Source organism: Thunnus albacares, chromosome 6, assembly GCF_914725855.1.
Source record: "Thunnus albacares chromosome 6, fThuAlb1.1, whole genome shotgun sequence".
In the NCBI taxonomy this organism is placed as follows: domain Eukaryota; kingdom Metazoa; phylum Chordata; class Actinopteri; order Scombriformes; family Scombridae; genus Thunnus; species Thunnus albacares.
The window spans coordinates 34,905,756-34,921,582 of NC_058111.1; the positions used below are offsets into that span (position 1 = coordinate 34,905,756).

General features: G+C 40.8%; 1 protein-coding gene across 1 annotated transcript in view; it reads right to left on the minus strand.

Annotated features, from left to right (window-relative positions):
* The window catches only part of nf1a (neurofibromin 1a), a 92,623-nt gene that overhangs the window by 60,134 nt on the left and 16,662 nt on the right, over positions 1-15,827 (minus strand). The window contains 20 exon segments of the mRNA XM_044355091.1: positions 374-490; positions 634-717; positions 869-991; positions 1,863-2,002; positions 2,426-2,815; positions 4,644-4,727; positions 5,124-5,197; positions 5,342-5,588; positions 5,858-5,981; positions 7,317-7,396; positions 8,030-8,143; positions 8,282-8,419; positions 10,653-10,784; positions 10,876-10,950; positions 11,055-11,183; positions 11,667-11,840; positions 11,944-12,101; positions 13,111-13,186; positions 14,434-14,501; positions 14,666-14,772. Coding sequence (XP_044211026.1) covers positions 374-490; positions 634-717; positions 869-991; positions 1,863-2,002; positions 2,426-2,815; positions 4,644-4,727; positions 5,124-5,197; positions 5,342-5,588; positions 5,858-5,981; positions 7,317-7,396; positions 8,030-8,143; positions 8,282-8,419; positions 10,653-10,784; positions 10,876-10,950; positions 11,055-11,183; positions 11,667-11,840; positions 11,944-12,101; positions 13,111-13,186; positions 14,434-14,501; positions 14,666-14,772 — 2,634 coding nt within the window.

Below are 15,827 nucleotides of genomic sequence, written 5' to 3' on the forward strand. Positions count from 1 at the left end.
TCATCTCAAGATTAAATGAATATGCAAATAGAGAAGTTCATAAGGCCTATTACAGGTGCTCAGTTTTGTTACAAGGAAGAGTCTCAAGCCTGTATCTTTCATCCAGAAAAAAAAACCCCACATGACAATTCAAGTGCAAACGGAATTATCCTGTCACCAACTGTCACAGCAGTATGCAGCAACACAAATAACCCTGTGTACAAGAACAATTGTGTTAAGCTACCTGGTTAGCAAAATTATACGCTCGGAATAAAAGCTGGGTGACGGCTTTTCAAATTTCACACTGAACTGTGAGTTATGGCCTTTAGTTTTCATAATTAGTGGTATTTTCCATTCATTGTTTTTCAGTTTTGAGTGGCTTCCGTGTTCTTACTTGAGGAAGAGTTGGGATTTGGCCTCCATCAGTTCCACTCCATCTCCCTCCTCAGGCTGCAGAGGAAGACCAGCGAGCAGAGACACGACTGCCTCCATACTGGCCTGGTCCAGGTCCCTGCACATCACACACACACGCAACCGCGCACAAACATAAACACACACACACACACAAACAGGGATGAGGAAATGGTAAGAAGTGAGCTCTCTTGTGCTCGCCTCAGTTGCTGTATTGTGAGGAGATGTGTAACGGAGCTTTACCTCGTCAGGCACTTGATGTCATCATCAGCAGCTTGGTTGGAGGTTCCCATTACCCAGTCGGTCAGGTACTCCACCATCTTGTTCCTACAAAACAACAGAGCAGGAATGACAGCTCCAAACTGACAAAAAGAAAAATACACCACTTGATCTGAAGTAGAAAAAAAAACAACAGACTTTAAGGGACCAGCTTTAAGATTTGTCAGTATTTTACAGGTGATGTGTAACTATCACTAACCTGAACTTCATCTCCTGGCAGAAGGACAAGTCATCTCGTCTCTCCATCATCACCTCCACTAGCTGGCACAGCTTGGTTTTGATCTGGATAGCATGGACCACATTACCCAGAATGCGCACATACCTGAGGGGAGGAATGCAGATCAATAACCCTAAAAACAGATCCAGTATGTTCTGTCTTAAAACTGCGTTAGCTAATCTTCCACAACATTTGGCTACCAAGAATATTTGCTTTTTCATTCTAAGAGCAGTCAGAATCATACATTCAAATCTTCAGCCACAAATCACACTATATAATGCAATGTTTCAATGTTAAATGCTTTGTTTTCAATATTTTTCGACATGTTACGCGTTCTTGTGCTGCTTTAACATTCTGGTGGACAATAAAGTTGGGAGTTTAATTTTATTTTACTCTGTAGCAATTGAGTCATACACTATACACCAAATAATGGATGAACAAAACAATCTTGCCTTTTTCTGCTTTAGTCAATTACTGTAATGATTTTCTTCTTAGCTTGCTCGTACTTTTTGCGAGCTAGACACAGAGTCTACATTAGCTGCTTGTTTCTGCTCTAATCTGTGTTCCAAATGAAACACTCAGTGTGCTCCATGCTGATTTGTTGAAGGTTGTAGATAACCAGAGGAGAAGATGTTTCCCAGTAGAGAAGAAGCTACAATGTGTGTTACAGCTGCCCTCTAAAATGCATGACTAGAGCCTTAAAGGACCAGTGTGTTGGATATAGTGGCATCTAGCAACAAACTGAATATCCCTCACTCTCCCCTTCCAAGTGTGTGGGACAACCTACGAAAAAAACATGACAGTCCCTCTCTAGAGCCGGTGTTTGGTTTGTCCGTTCGGGGGCTACTGTAGAAACATGGCGGTGCAACATTAAACTTAACTGCATGCTGGCTACTGTGGAGCCGACGCTACCGTAGGTATAAATCCAGCTTTACTCCATCAGTGTGTGTGTTTGTGTGTCAGTGTGAGTGCTAACCTGACCAGGTTGAGCATCATGGTCTCAATGCTGGCCTGTCCCAGGTGTTCAGAACTGCCCTCTGTGTGGTTATCCAACAGGTTCTTCATGATGGCGATGGTCTGCTCCACAAACTGGGTGTTAGTGTCATTGATGGGAACCTGGAAGAGAGTAGAGTCACATAGCAAATGTCAGATACACACACACCTTCAAACTTCTATATTACAAATATACACTCACTGAGCACTTAATTAAGGATCACCGGTGCAATCTAATGCGATCCAATATGACAGCTCTGCAATAAATTCTACTTTTGCGAAGTTTATACTTTTTCTGTTTTTGTTAACATTGTCTGAAAGGTGATAAGTCTACTTTATGTTTATTATTGAGGTTGAAAAGTGTTCCTAATAATTTGTCTGTCCTTATGTATGTTAATGGGGTGGATGTACTATTAGGAACACTTCAATTGAATTTAAAAAACTCTGGATTCTTTTCATTTATGGATCACTTATTACTGAGGAACCATCAATATTTTATCAACACCACCAGATTTGTGATGGGGGGTATGATGTGTCTGCACTCACCGGTCCCTGCGTGTCAAAGAACTTTCCAATACTGTTCCTCAGCTTGTTGAAGAGCATGGGGTAGAGGGCGGGGCTGAGCTCCAGCCCCAGCAGGTCTTTGACGTTGGTGCGAACGTGGAGGCCGACCCGATCGTGGCCGCACACCAGCAGGGCCAGCAGCCTGTCCAGAAAGCGGCTGACCGGTGTCTCGCTGGAGGCTGACGAGGAACAGGAGGTGGCCGAGGCCACGGGGTTGGACACCTCGCAAGGGCCCATGGAGATCATGGAGTGTTTGCGTTCGCTCATGGGGCCCATAGGTGGGCTGTAGGTGGCTGGGCCGGGGGTGCTGCGTTGCTGCAGGCACACACCTCCCAGAGCACACAGGAAGCCGGTCATGTTGATCCACTCCTGCTGTGAGAGGACAGAGAAACACTGAGTGGCAGAAGCACTACACACTACATCTGTATATGTATTATAAACACAGTGTGTTTGTTAACAGCACACAGATTCACATTTTAATCAAGCAGGAACCACTTAATTTTAAAAAAAACCCCACGCCAAGAAAGAAAGGTGTCAAAACACATGGACTTAAACAGTTAAGTAGTTATGGTTAAGTAGCAGCTGTTGTAGGGAATAAGTATTGCCAACTTACGCTACATCCAGACTAATATGTTTTCATTTTTAAACACATTGCTATGTTCACACCTTGCGTCCACACTACTCGGTGTTTTCGAACCCCTAAAACGGAGACTTTTTAGTTTGAAAACTTCGGGACTGCGTTTTAGTCTGGATGGGCGGAAAACGGCGACTTTTGAAAATGATGACGCAGACACCCACGTTCGCTTCCTGATTGGATCTTATCACTCACAATGTGTCCTTCCCTGATTCGTCACGACCCTATCACTTGACCCTTTTTCCGGAAGAAAACAAACAACATCTGCCTTGACTGGTTAATTCAACATGGATAACGAATTACAGGCTGTGGCTCTCTGGACTGACTGAGTTCAGTGAGTAGGATGTCAACCAGCCTCTTCTCTCTAGTTTTGTTCTAAATGATTTCAATTGATTGCTTGACTTTGTTGGATTTTTTTTTTACTAGATTTGTTTTCAAAAGCTTAGAGTTAGTTACTCCAGTGTGTGGATCCTCTCTATCAAAGATACTTCAGTTGAGCAGCCTATACAACAGCCCACATAAGAAGTTTGGAAAATTACTAGTAGATTTAGATGCATACAGATGGGATAATGCAGTAGCTTGAATAACATTATGTATCATTGTATCTTTTCTTCATATGCGAATGCTTGCATAATGATAAAACATACAAAATGATGTCATCTAGTGACTTGTAGTGACTTTTCAAGCATGCTGTGGCTTCCTTCCATTAGAGATAGTTGGAAACACTGAAATGTAGAATGATTGTTTGAGCTTCAGAGAAAAATTAAAAGGAAAAAAAAAGTGAACGTTTGAGATCCAAGGATGTGTTCATACCCACATTAGAACTCTTTGGAAAAAAACGCAGCCCGCTCATTCATTTCAATGAGACCACTTGGTTGACACAGGGGTCGTCCCAAGTCAAACAAATAGATTCATGTTACCTTCTAACCTTGTTTTGGAAATCTGCTGTTGACATTTTATCCTTCTGAACAAATCATGATATGAAACTAAATCATCTTTGTTTATTATTAGGTACCACTAGACAGTTTGTATTCACATGATCAAATATATGTGGATGTAGCACTGTTAGCAGCTAGGACACTCATCAGCATTCACTGCAGGTCCACTCATTTGCCAAATTGTTTTATGCTTGACAATGTTTATTATAACAAAGAATTTTGCAACAAAAAAAGTGATCCAGACCTTAATAGACCTTATAATATTATAATCTCTAAACAATAATGGATAAATAATATGTATATTAAATTAGAAAACATGCAGGGTTGTCTAGTATAAAAGTAGAATCTGGCAACAACTCGATGCAACGACGTCTTGTAACACCCTTTTTGCTTTTTTTTTCGATGATGAAGAAACTATTCTGAAGTAAAATGATTCCATTGAGCAGGTTAACTGTTTAGCATAGGTTACCATGGTGATTTATCCCTGTTAAAAAGTGAGCCGGCTTCATGATACCGGAAAACCTGAGTGAAGCCGCTAACACACTAATCAAGACCCTGATGGACAGAGAAATGAAGGCCAGTCCACATTATCATCAATCAAAAAGGTACAAAAAGAGGACATGCTTACCTGCCCATCATCTGCCTTGTTTTTGGGGAAGTTGAGGATCTGTTTCGTAGCCTGGTCCCATTTACCATATGTGTCCTCCCAAGCCTGAAGGTGGAACCAACAGACATTAACAGCAGTGCACGAAGGACTGTGTCTGCAAACATGCCTTTAACAAAACAGTCATTTCAGCTTTGATGTGGAGATTTTTCATAGAAATGTAGAATTGTTCCTATTTAACTTCATTTTCATTGATAAGATAAAACACTGTGAGAAATGTTCAAATAACAATTGCAATAGCAATTTTCTTGCAAATTTCTAGAAAATGATTTATTGTCTTCTTGATTTTGTTTTACCATTTAAAAAGGTGAAATCAGCTGTAGATGTTCCTAATTTGAAACCATGCCAGTGAATCATCTGCGGCTTCGGCCAGCAGTGATAAATGAAGGTCAATCATTGGGAGAGAACAGAAAAACACAACTGTTCATTTTGAACAAACATTACCCCAATGTTTCCTGGTGTGGGGTGCTCTATCCTCCTCAGCAAGGCCATCACCCTCTTCTGCAGGGTGGAGCGGCCTGAGAAAACAACAACAACCAAACTGTTCATGGAAACTCACAGTCAAAGTTCTCAAGTTGGTAAAGCCTGTATGAGCTATACAAAGCCCCAGAGAGAAGCCGTGTAGACACAGATTTAACACGATTGGGATTTCTCTGGCTGACCTGTTCCCATCATGTTGCTGACGGAGGCCAGCTCACTGAAGGTGGCGTAGTTGGGCAGGATGGCCTGGACGGGCACCTCGTCGGCAGCGCTGCGGATGTCAGCCTCCTCACAGAGGTGGCGGAAACACGACATGGCTACCAGCACCGCCTCCGTGTCCGGACTCCACAAGAACATGTAGAGACACACCTCCAGCTTGGTCTGCGCCTGCCGGCAGACGGGGATACCACCGCCCATCGTGGCACACTCCTGGAGGATCAAAAGATACACACAGCTGTCACACCTTATCTTTCTCGTTTCTGAGCATTCACACCACCAAAATCTGCTTCTCAGCCAGGGAGACTGACTGCTGTCATGCTCACTGGTTTGCACTGATTGGCCCAAAGAGAGATTGCATCATTTGTTCTGCAGATGATTGCTGCAGGCTTGTTTGCATTCAGATTGATGTGACTTGCCTCTCGAACTATTTTTTAACTAACAACTGTTTATTGCTGCAGTAACAAACAGCTGTAACAAACCTTGTTCTTGAGCAGAAACTTGTTCCTGCAGATGAGGATCTCCCTCAGCCATTTGAGAACTTCTGTCCCGTTGACCATCTGCTGGCCAATCAATTTGCGGCAGATGAGGAAGAGCACCTGTGAACTGAAGACAGACACAGGTGGAGGAGGGTCAGTATCCTGAAACCTGTTTGACTCAGCAAAACATGAAGATGCTCTACACATGATTCTTACAAGAGAGATATAGCCAAAGACAATTTTCCACCCTGACAGACAATAACCATCTATTCTACTCTATTGAAGGTGACTGCCGTCTGTGTGTCCATGGTTTACATGCAGATTCATGACATGTAAAGAAATATATAAAAGCAGGGCTAAGCTAACTGGTCACTGTTCAAATGACAACACTCAACTTCCTGTCAAGCAGGACGGGAACCCTGGGGAGAAAATCTCAAGATATATTGACAAACAAACAAAAAAAAATCTGACAAAATTCAAGAAAATTTCCTCTCTTTTTTTTTTTTCAATACACAATCACTACATGTTTTGACAGAACTAAGGCTTAGAGTATTCTAGGGCTGAAACTAATGGCTAATTTTCATTATTGATTAATCTGCCAATTATTTTCTCAATTAATCAATGAGTCATTTGGTCCATAAATGTCAGAAAATGGTGAAAGTCACGGTCTGCCAAAGCCCAAGGTGCAACAGTCCACAACTCAAAGATATTCAGTTTACTGTCATAGAAGACTAAAGCAAAATATTCACATTAAGGAAGCTGGAACTTAATTCATCAATTAGTTTTATGTCAATCGACTAAACTATCGACTGTTCCACCAACATAGTTCTATCTATCTGTATACAGACATTTGTTTAATAAAAACAAATGTACAACTTGGCCAATAAATCAGTTTATATTAGTTTACCAGTCAACAGTTTGACTGGTACTGTATACCTGGCTATTAAAGGAACAAGAGATGTCTGAGACAGTATGTTTGAATCATTAAGAAATAGTTTTATTACATAGTTCGTCCACCAGGGAGCGACGACAAGTTGATTTTTCAAATGTTAAACGTCCCAGCTGACTTTTTTTAAATTCTAAGTTCTGCTGGCATAGCCTAAATTAGTCATAAAGACAAGGACAAGCTGAAATTTAGTGCCTTTGCCATAAGCCTGTAAATAAAGGGAGAGAAAACTAAAACTAAAAGGTTCAGTTCTTGTTTACCTTGTCCAACAGAAGTAGAAAACATGGTGTTAAAAAGTGAAATAATGGTGCGATTGGGATCAAGTCTAGTAGGTTTTCTGACCCTTATCCCAATTATTCTAACACATATTGTGCAGACTGATGTCAGATTAAATGTGAATGTAAAGGACTGTAAAGACACTGCAGAGCTACTCTGTCTTATGAAGCAGCACATCATGGCTGTCACAGTCCACACCCATAGAGCCCTTCCCTCCCCTCTTTATGGAAAGATGAGTACCTGATGTCCCAGAATGTTTCTATAGGAGCATCAGGATTCCACAGCTCGATGGTCTCTGGCTGGTGCAGAACTAACAGAGCCTAGACAGAGACAAGAGAGAAGATGAGAGAGGTAGAGGAGGAGGAAGGAAAAATGTTTCGTCATTATTTGAAGTTTGTAGTGAAAAAAAAAAACCCCAATAATGCAATAAAGCTAAATAGGATTAAAGAGAAGAAGGAACAAACAGAATGAAATGATGACAGAAATGATCACATAGACTCAACTCTCACCACTCTGATGCTCTTACTTTCTATTTTTACACACAAATACTGTTTTTTTTTCTTTTCTAAAAGTTAAATGAAGGAGTGAATGCAACTCAAAACTTCCCACACAGACGTTTCACATTAAAAGCATTCCAGCAGTTTAAAGTGCATGATTCCTCCCATTCCTGGCAGGCTTTTAATATGACACATCTGCAGGAAGTGTTGAGTATCTCTGCTGCAGCTGCTTCAATTTAGATTATTCTTTTTTTTTAATCCTTTGATTACTGAATTGTATAATGTTCTAATGTCCATAATGTTCATTGAAAATCTGATTTGTGAGGAGAAAAAATAGAAAATTAAGTTAAAAAAATTGAGATTACAGGGAGAAAGGTCAGAATTCTATGTGTTCTCTGTCGTGAAAATGAAAAGCATGAAATGTGCAGAAAGTGAAGGGTTGAAGGTGCCTCTGACCTCCATGGCTTCTTGTGAGAGCTGGGTGGTATTGGTTAGAGGCACTAGCTGCACCAGGCCGGTGATGAGCTCTGCTGTGCTGCTCTGCATCTCTGGAGCTTGCTTCACTGGGTTCTAACACACAATACAGGAAAAAAAAAAAGTATGATCAAACTGCCATGTCTGACAAATTCAGCTTAAAAGTCATTCGGTTTAAAAGTCATAGGTTACAGCAGCAGAGCCCTCGCGACCTGATTGTTGTGACAGACTCACATGCAACATGAGTTTGGGGTCAGCGTGGATTAGTTTGACCAGAGCGAGGAGGAGGCACTTGTAACTTCGAGTGTCCAGTTCTGTGGCTTTCTCTTTGAACTTAAGGCTGGTGGTCATCTTCCCTTTGAATGTCAGGCTCTGTGAGAGAGACAACAACAAGGAGGACGGTGGTAAGGTTCAGGAGCTGTATTAGAACACCTGAAGACTCTGTTAACAAGGAAAAAAACGCTTTGGAGCAAAATTCAAAGGGTTAATTATACACTCAACTCACTTTCCTGTTTGACACAAATGTCTGTATTGTGTGTGAATTCAGTGAAGTCTCAGGTCCATCTGATTTAGGCACCGACTGACAAATAAAGCAAATGTTACACTAATACTTCTGGGCATACTTCAAGGATAAATAGATTTTTCTTCATGTCAACAAAGTTAATTTTCAGACCCAAACCAACAACAAATTGATCTACTAACAAGTATTGTGTGCATACATCTTATTCCTCTGTGCTGTAGACCTACGTTGTTGTATAGTGACCAGCTGGAAATTATTGAGCCTTTTAAAAAAAATGAAACCATAAATGTGTGAGCTGTTTTTTTTAAAGATTTACAGTGGGGTCCAAAAGCCTTATGACCACATTGAAAATCTCTAATATTTTCACATAAACCTGTAAATAATAAAAGTTTGAGGATTCAGAAACATTTAAAAACAAGTTCTAACATGTAAAATGAAGAAGTAACTTATCTCTTCCACTCAAGCATGTGTTCAGATGACACTGGTGGATTTAATCTACTCATCGGAGGCCTGTTCGAGTAACTCAACTGACAGTCAGTGTTCACCTGTTATAAACATGGCTGTGCCTCAAATTTCCAGCAGATCATTGCTTACTAAGTAGCAATGTGATAGTCGGAAAACGTGGCATCAGAACTAAGCGAAAGTCAGGAGTCAAATTGTTATTCTAAGCAAAGAGGGGCTTTCTCACTGTGACATCATGGCTAGACTCAAGGTTTCTAAGGGGGCAGAGCATGGAACTCTAAAATACTTTGCAGGAACTGGATCAATTGTATCCAGTGACCACAACATCAGAAGAGCAAAATGTCAAGTTCCCTGAGAGATAGCAAAGTAACTTCATCACAGATACAGAATGTAATGTAAATAAAGAACACAAGACTCCAATCCGCAAAAGTACTGTCAAAAGAAGAGTGTGTTGAAGTGGTCTCGGAGGACAAGGACCAGTTTCTAAACCACTTCTCAGCAGGGGGAACAAGGCCAAACGCTTGGAGTGGGCTAAGAAATACCAGCATTTCACAGTGGATGACTGGAAAAAAGTCCTATTTACTGATGAATCCAAGTTTGAGATTTATGACAGTAACAGAAGGCTGTATGTAAGGAGAGGAACAGGAGAGAGAATGATACTGCAGTGTATCAAACCAACAGTGAAAGATGGTGGTGGGAATATTCAAGTCTGGGGCTGTTTGTTCTACTTTGGAGTTGGACACCTGCATCAAATTGACTGCACCCTGACCAAGGAGAAGTACCACTCCATTTTTCAGAGACATGCTATATCCTCTGGTTTGCATCTTTGTGCAGTAGGATTCATATCGCAGCAGGATAACAACCACAAACACGCCTCAAAGCTTTGCAAGAACTATTTGAAGACCCAAGAAGACCAAGGAATCCTGACTGTCATGGACTTTCCCCCACACAGTCACCTGACCTCAAAGCCAAGCATTCAGTGACATCACAAGAAGCTCTTTGGAACATTGTCAAATCATGCTGGGATAACATGGGTCATCAGGTCATCAAACTGTCATTAAGGCAAAAGGGAGGACAAACCAAACACTAAGATATTCTGAAATGTATCTACATTTTTCAAAGATTCAACTTTTTACTCAAATTGTTAAGCTGATATTACCATTTGTAATGAAAAAATAGAATGAAATTTGACAAGTGGTCTCAGATTTTTGGACCCCACCGTATGTCTTCAGTGGGAACTAATGGGCTTGGAGTTGAGAGGGATTTATTGATGACAACAGGATTTATTGTCCTCAAGGACCACGATGGAAATAAATCTTGTGGAGAGGAGATCATCATATCATTTTCTGAAATGCAACTCACTAGAAGAGGAAATGATGTTACTGTATATTCAAAGTAATTATAACTTGGGTTATATTTTTGTATTCCTTTCAGGCAAAATAACATTAGAGCTACAATGAGGTATCAGCAGATATCAGCTTAATGCAGATGTAAAGGTATTGGTGTATATGTCGGCCAATAAATACCAAACTAGGTTTGAGGTCAAAACAGCATCACCATTACCCAGTCTTTACAACTTTTACCCTGGCTGTAATATGTTAAATGCAGTGAACATCCTCTCACCGGAGTCATGCGTAGTGGAGCGTGGGTGCCGATGCCTTGCACCACCCGGTTGAGGGTGTCTGAGAACATAAAGCGAAGCTCACTAGAGTAGCAGTACACTGCATCGATCTTAGGCCACCAGTCCAGATGAGACTGAAAGCAGACAACACAGGATCAGAAGTGACAAGTGAAGAAACTACATGTTCCGTTAACACTGATGTGGGAAGAAGCTCTGCAGACTTACGTTGGTGATTATTCTGTGCAACGAGTTGACCAGGACAAAGTGAAAGGTGGAGGGGGAGGAGGCGGCCAAACAGACCTTCGAGACAAAGAGAAAGCTGATCAAAGTTCTGTCCACTGGATTACCCAGAGGATGGTGTTATAGACTAACAGGGCAAACTTCAAATGATTGTTTTAGTCCACCTTAAAGTGCTGGTTGTTGTGAGGATTAATGCGGAAACAGGAGACAAAGCAGTCCATCATTAGCTCCACATCAGCGTTCTGACTGCCCGTCCCCCTCCAGAAGGGTTTGGCTGGGTTGAACAGCAAAGCCTGATGGGACAGGGAGGGTCACAGGTCACACAAGGTCATTCAAAAGCACATCCGTGATAAAATATACTCCAAGCTTTTCACAATGGGCTCATTCAAAGCTACAGAGTAATATATAAGAGAAAGTAACAGTAGTGGTGATAACAGTAACTAATTAGCTTGTAACTCCTCTCAGGGTCCATCAGACATGCAACATTAGGGACTGTACAAACATTACGGGGGCAAGGAGGGGACTATGTTTCACTTTTTCAAAAAATTAATTAAATAAAAACCCACTTTTGATTTCAGTGCTTTCTGTGTCCTTTTTGCCTTTGAGAAAATGATAATAACTCTGTCCAATGAAAGGAATGTTGTGGGAAATTCACCATTTTTTAATATCAAATGATTTAATTTTCTAGTTGCTGTTTGGGGCAAAAAATAGCAACCAACATCTATAAAAATATGAAAAACTACAACATGAAGAGAGTTTACAGTAAGTGGTCAGACCTTGAGATCCATGACGATGGACTGGACCAGGAGGAAGATGGTTGAGTGATCCTCCCAGTTGATGTAGGTGGAGGCTTTACACAGTTTGACACAGGCAATAGCAGCACTCTCCATCAGCTGCTTGCTGCCACCCTGGCCCGCTAAAGCTTTACGCAAACTGTCCATAAACAGTTTCTGCACACACACACACAACAGAAGAGGGAAGGAAGGCAGTGAGTGGTTGAGTCCCTGTGTGTGTGTGTGTGTGTGTGTGTGTGTGTGTGGTCTTTCCACTCACCTTGTTGGCCTTGCTGTCTTCCACAGTGTCTTTGGAGATAGTGTGTGTTATCTCTGGACAGAGGATGAGGAGGATGATCTGCAGAGGCCACACTGCTGCCTTCCTCTTGGCGCTCTCTGCAAAGCTGTCCACTAGGTCAAACAACTTCTCTGCAGCTTCTGTACATCCAACACACACACACACACACACACACACACACACACACACACACACACACACACACACACACACACACACACACACACACACACACACACACACACACACACACACACACACACACACCATATTATTGAAAGCCACTTCACTTTCAAAAGGGATGGTACTTAAAAAATGTGGGTAACTGCCATTAACAAATCAGGAAATGTAAATATCAGTATTTCCTGATATTGGATCAATTCACCAACCCTTCATTTCATGTGTACAAACTCATTGTTTGTTTCTAATAAGAGATATTAATCTGGACATGATGCTCACAGTGATGAATTATCTATTTCAACAATGTTTCTAGTCACTGATTGGAAGAACATTTTTAAGTTGTGATTCAATGAATCCAATTAAATTAATCCAATAAAAGAGCAACTTAAAACCCTGTTTTAGCTCCAACATGCCCCCTTCAGGGTCACTGACACTCACAGATTCTTCTCCAGAAGAATTGACTTTCTCTGGAAAGGCAAAGAACGGCTGTTACATTAGTTATTAGTTAGTATGACGATCAGCAAAACCCAACATGGAGTTTTAGCACCCCCACTTAGACCAATCAGTGTCATGCTCAAAGTATCAAAATGAGAGTCCGATTAGCAGCATTGGAGATCTATGCATGATGTACACAATCAAACTAACAAACACTTTGTTCATTAAAGAGTATCAACTAATGCTGGTCCAAGTGCAATGGTAATTATTTGCCTTTTTCTAGAAAAGAATCAACTAATTCTGCCCTTCAGACCAAATATACAATCCAAGTGTTGCAGGTGTGGAGAGTTTGGAGTCACTTCTGACTGTTTACTGTGCTGGTTAGCAGGACAAATCAAACATATCAACTTCCCATTGTTGTCACAACACATAGGTGCCCTGTCTGAATGTGAGATTTAGCGATGGATTGAATCTCTGCTGAAAGAGTGAACACTGAGGTGAAGTTGTACTAAAACTCTTTCAATCTCTTCATACCTGCCATATCTGCTTGTGGTCGCTGGTAGAGCATGGTGAACTCATCTGGGTAATTCTCCACCCAGTTCCAAAATGCCTGTAGAGTGATAACAGAGTAAGTATGACAAGAACCTGCATACAGATAAACTAGTCATTCAGGAATGAACCCACCGACCGCTAACAAGTGTTAACAACAGCTCAATTATTGTTGACGTCCCCCTGAAGTCAAAAACACATTTAGTGCATAAAAACACATTAAGACTGTATTCTGCACAAGTGGGAAAGTTTTGTAAAAACAATTAAAGCTCAACTGAAAAAAAGATGTTTTTTAAATGTATTGTTGATAGTTTTATTAAAAAGAGAAATCTCTAGATGCTACTGTTCATTGTTTGTGATGTGAAAACATCAGATTTCCACACGGTCAGAGAAACAAAAAGCGTTCATCCTGAAGAGTCGATCATACTGGAGGGTGGAGGAGGAGACGGCAGAGTCGCTGGTACACGCCAACTTCACTGCATCTAACACGGAACTGAGAGCTCGGAGCAGGAAACACAGTCCCTCTGCGTCACGCTGTCCTCCGTTTTCCATCACAGTTATATATTTAGGTCATTTAGAGGAAAGAATCTGTAAAAGTTTACAGCCTGTGACGGTGTCACGCTGTGTTACATTGTGTATAAAGATGTGGATAAAAAAAAAAGCAGTGATTTGACTGACAGAATGCAGGTGGACTCAGGAGTTTATCGACTGATGCAGCCCTACCTTTTCCCCCTTATTTGCTACTCAGTTTATTTTGCTGTTATTACTGTGTAATTTCAATATTCATTTAGTCATTCTCTATTATGTACGGACTGAATGTCGAGTGGATACTTGTATAACTTTTACCAGATGAATGTTTGTTTGGTGGCTTGTTCAACAAGACGTGTGTTTATGTTTGTAAGTTAGATAAGAAGGAGACTTTTGCAGGACAGCTAATGTGGGTTGCTGTTCAGAGTCTGTGGCTCTTGTGTTGTGTAGCAGGATGCAATCAGGCTCAGTGTGACCGTCTGCTCTGCCTATGATAGAACGCCACATTATCGCTTTATGTAAAGTTTGATTTACTGTACCAAAATAAGGTCTCCAGCTGCGTAAGCTGAGAAACTAACAGTATTCTAACTAAAACCATGAAACCAAAACATTTCAAATATAAGATTCTCCCTTCTGGTTTTTAATTTTTTTCCCCTCAAAGGAGAACACAGGACAAGTGACCTACAGAGAAGATATGTATACTGTAGTAGATAAAAATGCTATTTAATTTCTGTTGGACTAAAATAATGGTGAACTGTAACAGGCCAATGCAAGACTTACCTTTTCTAAACTGTTGATGACTGCTAGTTGGGCAGGCTTCTTAAGGGCTCTAAACTTCAGAACAGTTTCTGAAAAAAAAAAAAAACAATCAAAATGAACACTCTCAAGACCAGCTCCAATGAAATAAGACAGGACAAGAGTGTGTGACAATTTATAATATATTACATTACACTACCATGAAGTCTGGGTTCCTTTAAGATCATGTAAATCTGTAAGAGCATTGGAAGCTAACCTTGCAGCAGCCTCTTCAGCTTGGAGCAGTCCACATTGATGTACTGCATCAGCTCTATGTCATGAACATCCACATTGTCCTCCGAGCACACAGTCAGCTCCTGTAGCCTGAGGACACATACAACACCACATATGTATTCTGATGCTTTCAGTGTAGTGGTCAAAAACAATAGCACATTTGAAGAGAGTTTTAGCATTAATCCAATTGGACAGTGTTTTGCTGAACACACTGCTGCTGCTTCTTCTTCTTCTTCTTCTTCTTCTTCTTCATCATCATCGTAGTATGATTCTGCTGCAAGTCTAGTAGTAGCCTATAAAATATACTCAATTATACCATGGTCTGGGTGAATACTATTTTCTGATTGGCCAGCAGGGGAGTTAAAACTGATTAATGCGCACGTAGTTTGGTTCAAGTTTAATTACCATTTGAAATTCATCCGCTACCTAACTTGTAACCATAGCAACATTAAAAGAGCACAGCTGTAAAAGTTACTTGTTATGAAGTTTTGAAGAATGGGATGCAGCAGAGGAAAAAGAAATGGAGAAGAAAAGAAAGAAACCAAGCGGAAAAACAGCAGGAGGAACTGACACCTGAAGAGCTTAAAATGATAGAGGAAGAGAAGGACAAGATTCATACAAAAAAGGCAAAATGGGCAGTTAATATACTGCCAAAAACAAAGGCACACTGATTTGGAGACATACTCTACCGTTATGCTTAATGACACCTTGCATGAATTTTATGCCTCAGTTCAGGCTGGTGGTGAGTACAGTGGTGGCAAGTTGTCATGACAATTTAAGTGCAGAACTTTCACCAAAAATTTGCAAATGCTTTAATCTTATATTGTTGGCAAAGGATCATGGTATAAGCTTGATATCAACTTGTAGGTGTGCATTAAACGGTTTTAAGGCACAACGTGGAGGACCATTTACTTAGTGCCCATGCAGCCCTAACATCCAGTCATCCTGCAAGTAATCATTATTTTCATGATCAATTAATCCTTTAGTCTACAAATTGTCAGAAAATTGTGAAAAATGCCCATCACAATTTCTCAGAACCCATGTTGACATGAGTAAATTGCTTATTTTGTAGTTGCCAATTAAATGTTCTGTCCACAGTCTAATCACTTCATTTACTCATCTTAGCTCTACTGGTCAATACCTGA